Consider the following 10,533-nt stretch of genomic DNA (forward strand, 5'->3'; position numbering starts at 1 on the left):
TGTTGATATCCGGTGATGTTAATAGAAGTGGCCGCAGATAGGCATCTATCATGCTGGAACAGCTGAAGGATGCTGTGGCAGATCATCTACTCATTATTTCAGGATGAAGGCAATTGCAAGAGTCTATAAAACTTTGGTTAGGCCACACTTGGAGTACTGTGTCCAGTTCTGGTCGCCTCATTGTAGGAAGGATGTGGAAGCACTGGAAAGGGTACAGAGGAGATTTACCAGGATGCTGCCTGGTTTAGAGAGTATGCATTATGATTAGAGATTAAGGGAGCTAGGGCTTTACTCTCTGGAGAGAAGGAGGATGAGAGGAGACGTGATAGAGGTATATAAGATATTAAGAGAAATAGAGTGGACAGCCAGTGCCTCTTCCCCAGGGCACCACTGCTCAGTAGAAGAGGACATGGCTTTAAGGTAGGGGAAGGAAAGTTCAAGGGGGATATTAGAGGAAGGTTTTTTACTCAGATAGTGGTTGGTGCATGGAATGCACTGCCTGAGTCAGTTGTGGAGGCAGATACACTAGTGAAATTTAAGAGACTTCTAGACAGGTATATGGAGGAATTTAAGGTGGGGGGGTATATGGGAGGCAGGGTTTAAGGTTTGGCACAACATTGTGGGCCAAAGGGCCTGTACTGTGCTGTACTATTCTATGTTCTATTAAGTACCTCGGCTTTCTCTTGAGCATGGATGGGTTCGGGCCCACCATCATTGTGTAGTCTTCCTGAAGACGATCAGCCTAGTCTTCCACAGAAAAGTTCAATTGTCAATTGTTCTGACTGGACCTGACAGGGCAGCAGAGTTTATATCCGCTCCGTTGGTTGTCAGATGTGTTGGCTATACTCGTGCAAATTGTTCATATCTTCAGTCATCAAGATTCAACATTGTTGATTTTCATTCTTCAGTACACAAGTGAAAGGACAACAAAAATGATTGTTAATGCATATCTATTGCAATGCAGCAAGTTGAAACTGAATAAGCATAAGTAACACTAAACACAAATGGCTAACCAAAGCACAGTGATTACAAATATATACACAATCGTATGAAACGCAATGTTAAAGTGAAAAATAACATGTAAAGACTGACTCTATGTACAGAAAGTGACCCACGGTGCTGCATAGGTAGTGCTAATTTGAATGTCATGGTAGGAAGGGAGATATATCGGGCCATGATGTTGCAGTTCCGCTGTACCCATTGACTTATTTTGCCTCATGGATACCCGGACTGAGATGCCATATGAATTCGCAATCTGTTCAGATAAGACCATAAGGTATGGGCAGAATTAGACCATATGGCTCATTGAGCAAGCTTCACAATTTTATCATGGCTAATCCAATTTTCCTCTCAGCCCCAACTCTTGTCTTCTCCCCAAATTCCTTCATACCCTGACCAATCAATCCACAACTACTTGTGGCAGCGAATTTCATAAACCTCCTCATCACCATTCTAGAATGACATCCCTCTATTCTGAGTCTGCGTCACCCGGTCATAGACTTTGCCACCATAAGAAACATCCTCTCAACATGCACCATATCAAGACTGTTCACCATTTGTTAGGTTTCAATGAGGTCACCCCTCATTCTTCTGAATTCCAGTGAGTACCAGCCCAGATCCATCAAATGTTCTTCATATGATAATCTATTCAAACCTGGAATCACTTTCCTGAACCGTCATCCAAATTATAGACATATGACAGTGACAACACAGACGCCGATTGAAAACCATTAGTCACTGGTAGCCATACAAAAAAGGCTCCTTTTATATCAACTCCTTGCCTCCTGCCAATTAATTAATGCTCTATCTATGCTCATACCTTTCTTCTAATACCATGGGCCCTTAACCTGTTAAGCAGCCTCATGTGTGGCACCTCGTTAAAGACTTTCTGACAACCCAAGTACACAACATCTGCAGATTCACCTTTGTCTATCCTGCTTGTTCATTCTTCAAATAAATCCAACAGATTTTTCAGTCAAGATTTCCCTTATGGATACCATGCTGATTACGCCCTATTTTATCATTTGTCTTCATTCAAGTACCCCGAAGCCACATCCTAAACGATTGATTCCAATATCCTCTCGACCACTAAGGTCAGTCTAACTGGCCTATAATTTCCTTTCATCTGCCCCTCTTCCGTCTTACAGAGAGGAGTATGTTTACAATTTTCAATTCCTCCAGAACCATGCCAGCATCTGCTGATTCTTGAAAGATCATTACTTATACCGCACAATCTCTTCAGCTACCTCCTACAGAACCCTGGGGCATAGAACATCTGGTCCAGGTGACCTTTCTACCTTCAGACCTTTCCACCTACCAAGAACCTCCTTCCTAGAAATGGCAAATTCATTGACTTCTGCTCATGACACTTTCTAACTTTTGGCATACTTCTAGGTTGTCCACAATGAATAATGATTCAAAATACTTATTTAGTTCTTCCTTCATTTCCTTGTCCTTCATTACAGCTGCTCAAGCATTATTTCCCAGTGGTCCAATATCTACTCCTCCTCCCTTTTACACTTGATACATCTGAAGAAAATGTTGGTGTTCTCTTTGATATTATTGACTAGCTTACCTTCATATTTTATCTTGCCTCCAGTTGTTTTTCAAAGCTACCTAATTCTGTGGCTTCTGACTAATTCGTCTTCTATTATATGCCCTCTTTTTTGCTTTATATTGGCTTTGACTTCTTTTATCAGACTTCTTCTTCTTTGATTTTTGAATTGCTCCCAGACATAACAGCCACAGCTGCTCTGCCATCATCCCTGCAAGTGTTCCCTTCAAATCAATTTTGTCTAGCTCATCTCTCATGCCTCTGTAATTCCCTTTAATCCATTGTAATACTGATACATCTGACTTTCGCCTCTCTTTCTCACAATGACATGATCATTAAGATCATAGGCACCTATGGGTTCCTTTACCCTAAGTCTCTCATCGATACTGGTTCATCGCACAGCACCAATTCCAGATTAGCTGATCCCTTAGTCGGATCTACCACGAGATTCTCTAAAAAGCGATATGGTAGGTATTCTAGAAATTTTCCAAATTGTGATAAAGCAACAATCTGATTTTTCCAATTTACCTCCATAGTGAAATTACCCCATGACTATCATAACATTGCCCTTTAAACATGTATTTTCTATCTCCATTCTAATTTGTAGACTATGTCTTTTCTATTGTACGAACCTCTGTACAGAATGCCCATCGGAGTATTTTTACCCTTATAATTTCTTTGTTCAACGTCAGATTGTACACATTCTGATCCCGTGCCACCTCTTTCTGATGATTTGATTTCAGTTTTTAACCAATAGAACCACCCGCATCCCCTGCGTACCTACCAATCCTTTCCTTGGTCATTGAACACTCGGCTCTTTCAGCGACGATTCAGTAACGCCCATAACATCATACATGCTAAACTGTAACTGTGCTGCATGTTCATCTACTTTATTCCGTACCCGGCCTAAGTTCAAATATAACACCTTCAGTTCTGTATTCACCCTTTGCGATTTTGCCGTCTTTTACATTACATCTAATCCAGTTGACTGCCATTTGCCATAATATCAGCCTCTCCTTGCTAGCAGTCTCAGTATGCAATGCCTCTGTTTGTAAGCCAACCACCCCATATTCAGCATGCGTACTCCAGTTCCCGCACCCCTGCAAAATTAGTTTAAATGCTCCCAAATTGGTTTAAGATTTCCGAACAGCACGCGCAAACTTATCCGAGAGGATATTGCCGCACCCCCTCTGGTCGAGGTGTAACCCGTCCCTTTGAGCAATGTACCATCCGTAGAAGAAATCCCAATGATCCATAGGTCTGAAACTCTTATCTCTTCACCAGTTCCTCAGCCACACATTTATCTGCCAAATCATCCCATTCTTGTCCCCAGTGGCGCATGGCACAGGCCGTAAACCAGAGATTACTACTCAGTTTTTCAGACTTCTACCAACTCCCTAAAATCTCTCCCCAGCCTACCTCACCTTTCCTACTTATGCCATTGGCTGTTCACACGGCCCCTAGAATGCTGTGGACTTAATCTGAGACATACCTGACCCTGTCACCTAGGCGACAACATACCATCGTGCTGTCTCCATCATGCCCAAAGAATCACATGTCTGTACTTCTATGGAATATCGTATCACCACTGATGTCTTCTTCATCTCTGCTTTCTTCTGAGCCAATGCCCCAGAAATACGACCGCCGTGCCTTCTCCCTGGTCGGTCGTCCCCTCAACAGCATAAGGACTGGTATAGTTATTATTGATGGGAACGGACAAAGGGGTACTCTGCACTGGATGCCAATTTCCTTCTCCTGACAGTAATCCAGTTACATGTTTACATGTCCCCTTCAACCCAAGGGTGACTACATTATTGTTGCTCCTGTCTAACACCTCATCAGTGTTCCGTATTGGTTGAAGGTAATCGAGCTGCAGCTCCAGTTCCTGAACACCTTCTCTGAGGAACTGCAGCTCGATGCTCCTGGTACAGATGTGATTTTCCGAGAGGCTAGAGATCTCCCAGAATTCCGACATCTCACATACAGAAAAAAATGCCCCCTCTAGAGCCATTTTCTAATGCTGTCACATAAACCCGATGAGCTAAAGCCACAGCCGCACTGGGCCATGCACTCAATGGCCCCTAAGCTTGCACCTGCCTTATTTTTATTTGCCCTTACTAATGAATCCCGCTCACTAATTGGGCCCAGTCAAACTCACAAAGCTGTGAAGCACCGCTGTTTTTTAAAAATGGCAGCGGCGGACCTCAATAAAATCGCTGCTTCTTGTCGTGTTCCGACTCATTGTTTGGGCACAGTCCAACTCCCATAGAACACTTCAGCACAGGACAGGAGCATCGCCCTATGATGTCGTGCTGACCATTTAAACAACTCTAAGTTTGGTCACAACATATCTCTCTTGTTTTCCTTGCCTCCTTTCAGAGAGGCAATATTGCAACAATGCGCTACATCGTTCATTATGGTGTTATGCACCCACTCTTTGCAACGATCATTTGAGTCTCCCATCCAGAATACTGTATAATCTGCATCAGCCATTCTTTTAAATGGTTTTCAACATGGAGTAGAATTAATTCATCACCAGGGTGGAGGACGGAGTGGTGGTGGCTGTTGGATAGTCAGTAACTAGCCATAAACACTCTGGTGAACATACCTGTAATGGAGGTGAGTTTAGCCTTGTTCCATGTTAATGTCTGTCATGAGGATATGTTATATTTTCACTGAAAATTGATGACATTCCAATGAGTTCACTCACTGTACATGTAGAAAATGTCAATTTTGAATGATTCATTCAAGCGTCTCCAATCTCTTCATCAAAATAAGGACTTAGCGTTTCCCCTAAATGCTGCCAATCTGCCCGAAATATTCTACAGGGCTAAGTGGAAAGGATACAGTGAAGGAATACAACACAGCTGATTTACAGAGCATTGAATAAAATGTTTTCTTTGGTTCACCAATTTGTTTCCATCCAATCTAATAGTAGAAAATACAAACTGAAATGGGCTAATGTGAAATATCTGTGTTACTCATAATCGTTCATGAATTGTGGCCGATCTAACACTCGAGACACTAATCAACAATTTATTTATTCATTAACTGTCAGTACTCAGCATTCATAATGTATTTTCTTTTCTAAACAGGACCGTGAATTTGCAGTTTTTGCGACTCTAAACCTTAAGGTTGTAGACAATGCCACTTCTTCAAGCAAAGAAGCTCGTAACCAAGAAGCAACTGTGGTGGCTGATTTAAGTGCTGATTAGATTCGGCCTGCTTATTATGAGGCAATCGCTTAAAGCTAAGGACATTATCGGACATCCACAACTCACGCCTATGCTGCTGCAATTGGTTAATAGAAAAATGGACTGACACTGCGACATAAACCCAGAATTACTTTCCAGATTATCTCAAGTTGGAAGTGGGGCTGTGTTGTCTTAATGCAGATTCATAATTCCAGTAGTAACCCAGCATAGTTGTTGTTAATACTTATTTGTCAACAAATCACTTATTTCAGGGGCTTAGAGCTGCGGACAGGAGGGAAATGCACTACCTCTACCAAAAGCAATAAATCTCATTGTCTGTCATGACACCACCAGAAATTGGGTTTGTTTATGTTGTACCCATTAACAAGTAGCTTGTCGAAGCTGATGTTCCAGGTGACTGGGATTGTATAATATCCTTCCCCCCCCCCCACCCACCAACACAATCCTTCATGAAAGACAGTAGTGAAAACTGTGGTGATAAGAGAACAGTGAGACTAACATTGGTAATAGGAAAGTTATTGGAAAAGTGGAAAAGCTCCAAAATAAACTGCTGCAAATGCAAAAGTGAAGCTGGGAAGGAAACGGCCCCCACAGAATGTTCGTACGATAAAGAAAAACTGAAAAGACATATGCATATCAATCTCATCGGAATGAGATCTCAATTTCAATTGATGCAGGCAGAGATGTAGGTAACTTGAAGTAGCTCAAAGACAAAGGTAACATGGGGTGTTGCAGAAAGTACATGAGAGGCATAAACTGAGGGTAATGCAGTATGTACTTCAGAGACATAGCTAACGTGGGTTAATGCAGGAAGTAGCATCGGAAGAAGAATTGCTGAAATTGCATTGGAAATCTATGGCCTTGAAGGTGATATTGGTCAGATATCTATTCCCTGGGATGGAGACAGAGAGAAAAATTGGAAGGTAATGATATGTGAACAATGTGAAATGGAACAATGTGCAATCACGTTGCAAAAGAACTTTGGTGAATTTTGACTTCTAGTGACCAACCATGACTGATTGATTTTCTCTTTCATTGATATTTTCCTGCTTTCTTCCCGTAATCTTCAAATCCTTTACTAATCATGAAAATACCATCCTCGCTTGAAATATACCCAATCATTTGACCTCCAGAGACATTTGTGGCAGTACATTCCACATATTCACCACTCTCTGGCTAAAGAAATTCCCTCTCACCTTTGTTCTGAAAGGAGGCTTTCTATTCTGAGGCTGTACGCTTTGGTCCCAGATTCTTCAATATTGGAAGCATCCTCTCAACGTCCTGTCTATATAGGCCTTTCAATATTCGATGTCAACATGAGACTGTCCAGCTTTATTCTTCCAAACTCCGGCAAGTGCAGGCCCAGAGCCATCAAGGGTTTTAATTCCCGGATAAGTCCAGTGAACCTCTTCTGGATTCTCTCCAATTCCAGTACGTCATTTCTTAGAAAAGGCGACCATAGTTCCTCAGAATATTCTGAGCAGTCAGACCAATGCATTCTAAAGCCACAGCACTACCTCTTTGTTTTTATATACTATTCCCGTCAAATTCAATGTTAACATTGCACTTGCCTTCCTTACTAATACCTCAACAAGCAACTTAACCTTTAAGGATAAAAGTAAATGAAAGAGGGTTTAAATAGAGCATTCGCGGGAATCGGTGTTGTTCAATGGTCCAATCAAAGTGCAATTCATTGGCAAGGACAAATGAAATGAAACAGGAAAAAGATAAGAGAATATTATGTGAATCAGTGTTAGAATCAGGAGTGGCTGCCACAATGCTTGGGTGAGGTAAGTATCTAGTAAGCTTTCTCCTTCTTCATTATTCATTTGGTAGTGCAGAGTTGGAGTACTGACTATGGCTCTAGGTGTTGTGTTGTGTTCTTTGTGTGAGATGTGGAAATTCTGGGAACCTCAGTCTCTCAGATAACCACATCTGGACCAGCTTCACTGAGCTGCAACTCCTCAGAGAAAGTTATAAGGAAGTGGGGCTGCAACTCGATGACCCTCAACTGATACGAGAAACTGAGGTGATAGATAGGAGTTGCAGGGAGGCAGTCATCCCTAAGTTGTAGAAGGCAAGTACCTGGCTGACTGTCAGGAGAGGGAGGGGGAATAGGTATCCAGTACAGTGTACCCCTGTGGCTTTTCCACTAAATAACATTAACACTTCAGATGCAGTTGTGAAATGCAGGGGCGGGGGGGGGAGGTGGGGAGGAAGGTGGTGGGTGGTAAGAGTTGGGGGAAGGGCATCCGACTAGTGGGAAGCATAACAATCAGGTATCTTAAATTGGGAACAGATGTTCTCAGGAAAAAGTACGGAAGAAATGTGGCAAATGTTCAGGGGATATTTGTACGGAGTTCTGCATAGGTACGTTCCAATAATACAGGGATGTTATGGTAGGGTACGGGAACCATGGTGTACAAAAGCTGTAAGAAATCTAGTCAAGTAGAAAAGAAATGCTTACGAAAGGTTCAGAGCTAGGTAATATTAGATATCTGGAAGATTATAAGGCTAACAGGAAGAAGCTTAAAAAGGAAATTAGGAGAGCTAATATGGGCCATGAGAAGATCTTGGTGGGCAGGATTAAGGAAAACCCCAAAGCATTCTACAAGTATGTGAAGAGCAAGAGGATAAGACGTGAAAGAATAGGACCTATCAAGTGTGACTGTGGGAAAGTGTGTATGGAACCAGAGGAAGTACCAGAGGTACTTAATGAATACTTTACTTCAGTATTCACTATGGAAAAGGATCTTGGTGATTGTAGTGATGACGTACAGTGGAATGAAAAGCCTGAACATGTAGATATTAAGAAAGAGGATGTGCTGGAGCTTTTGGAAAGCAGCAAGTTGGATAAGTCACCGGGACCAGATGCGATGTACCCCAAACTACTTTGGGAGGTGAGAGAGGAGATTGCTGAACATCTGGCAATGATCTTTGTATCATCAATGGGGACAGGAGAGGTTCCAGAGGATTGGAGGGTTGTGGATGTTGTTCCTCTATTCAAGAAAGGGAGTAGAGGTAGCCCAGGAAATTATTGACCAGTGAGTCTTACTTCAGTTGTTGGTAAATTGATGGAGAGCTCCTGAGGACAGGATTTATGAACATTTGGAGAGGTATAGTATGATTAGGAATAGAGAGCATGGGTTTGTCAAGGGAAAGTCATGCCTTATGAGCCTGATTGAATTTTTTGAGGATGTGACTAAACACATTGATGAGGGTAGAGCTGCAGATGTAGTGCATATGGATTTCAGCCAGGCATTTGATAAGGTACCCCATGCAAAGTTTATTGAGAAAGTAAGGAGACATGGTATCCCAGGGGATATTGCTTTGTGGATCCAAAACTGGCTTGTCCACAGAAGGCAAAGAGTGGTGGTAGATGAGTCATATTCTGCATGGTGGTCAGTGACCAGTGGTGTGCCTCAGGGATCTGGGACCCCTACTCTTTGTGAGTTTTATAAATGACCTGGATGAGGAAGTGGAGGGGTGGGTTAGTAAGTTTGCTGATGACACAAAGGTTGGAGGTGTTGTGGATAGTGTGGAGGGCTGTCAGTGACATTGATAGGATGCAAAACTGGGCTGAGAAGTGGCAGATGGAGTTCAACCCAGATAAGTGTGAAGTGGTTCATTTTGGTAGGTCAAGTATGATGGTAGAATATAGTATTAATGGTAAGACTCTTGGCAGTGTGGATGATCAGAGGGATCTTGGGGTCCAAGTCCACAGGACGCTCAAAGCAGTTGCGCAGGTTGACTCTGTGGTTAAGAAGGCATATGGTGTATTGGCCTTCATTAATCATGGAATTGAATTTAGCAGCCAAGAGGTAATGTTGCAGTTATAGAGGATGCTGGTCAGCCCCACTTGGAGTATTGTGTTCAGTTCTGGTTGCCTCACTACAGGAAGGCTGTGGAAGCCATAGAAAGGGTGCAGAGGAAATTCACAAGGTTGTTGCCTGGATTGGGGAGCATGCCCTATGGAAACAGGTTGGGTGAACTCAGCCTTTTCTCCTTGGAGTGACGGAGGATGAGAGGTGACCTGATGGAGGTGTATAAGATGATGAAAGGCATTGATCGTGTGGATGGTCAGAGGCTTTTTCCCAGGGCTGAAATGGTTGCCACAAGAGGACACAGGTTTAATGTGCTGGGTACTAGGTACAGAGGAGATGTCAGGGTAAGTTTATTTACTCAGAGAGTGGTGAGTGTGTGGAAAAGGCTGCCAGCAACAGTGGTGGAGGTGGATACGATAGGGTCTTTTAAGAGACTTTTGGATAGGTACATGGAGCTTAGAAAAAATAGAGGGCTATGGGTAAGCCTAGTCATTTCTAAGGTAGGGACATGTTCGGCACAACTTTGTGGGCTGAATGGCCTGTATTGTGCTGTAGGTTTTCTATGTTTCTGTCAGCAACTTCTCGCATTGGCTCCAAAACAAGTGTGTGAAGTCAGAAATCCTGGCAAGTATTGGTACTAATGACATGGGCAGAAAAACGGTGGAGGTTCTGACGAGAAATTTCAGGGAACTTGGTAGAAAGCTGGATAGCAGGACCTCCACAGAGGCATCAATTACTAGATTGCTGCTTGTGTCATGCACCAGTGAGGGTACGATTAGGATGATTTTTCAGATGATTACATGGCTCAGGAAGTGCCAAGAATGCACTTCTCGGGAATTGATAACATTTACGATTCCTTCAGTTGGGCACATGAATGGTCATGGAGTGTAGGGATTCAGGACTTGTGCAGGCAGATGGGCTCATGTCCAGCATCGTAGGC

At 42.8% G+C, this 10,533-nt stretch overlaps 1 protein-coding gene across 3 annotated transcripts in view; it reads left to right on the forward strand.

Moving 5' to 3' along the window:
• LOC140732327 (nectin-1-like) overlaps positions 1–6,105 on the forward strand; it is a 32,206-nt gene extending 26,101 nt beyond the window's left edge. For all 3 annotated transcript variants that reach the window (XM_073054838.1, XM_073054823.1, XM_073054833.1), the window contains one exon: positions 5,650–6,105. In XM_073054838.1, coding sequence (XP_072910939.1) covers positions 5,650–5,769 — 120 coding nt within the window. In that variant the 3' untranslated portion in view covers positions 5,770–6,105. The remainder of the gene's footprint in view (positions 1–5,649) is intronic.
• The last annotated feature ends 4,428 nt before the right edge of the window (positions 6,106–10,533 follow it).

Source organism: Hemitrygon akajei, chromosome 1, assembly GCF_048418815.1.
Source record: "Hemitrygon akajei chromosome 1, sHemAka1.3, whole genome shotgun sequence".
In the NCBI taxonomy this organism is placed as follows: domain Eukaryota; kingdom Metazoa; phylum Chordata; class Chondrichthyes; order Myliobatiformes; family Dasyatidae; genus Hemitrygon; species Hemitrygon akajei.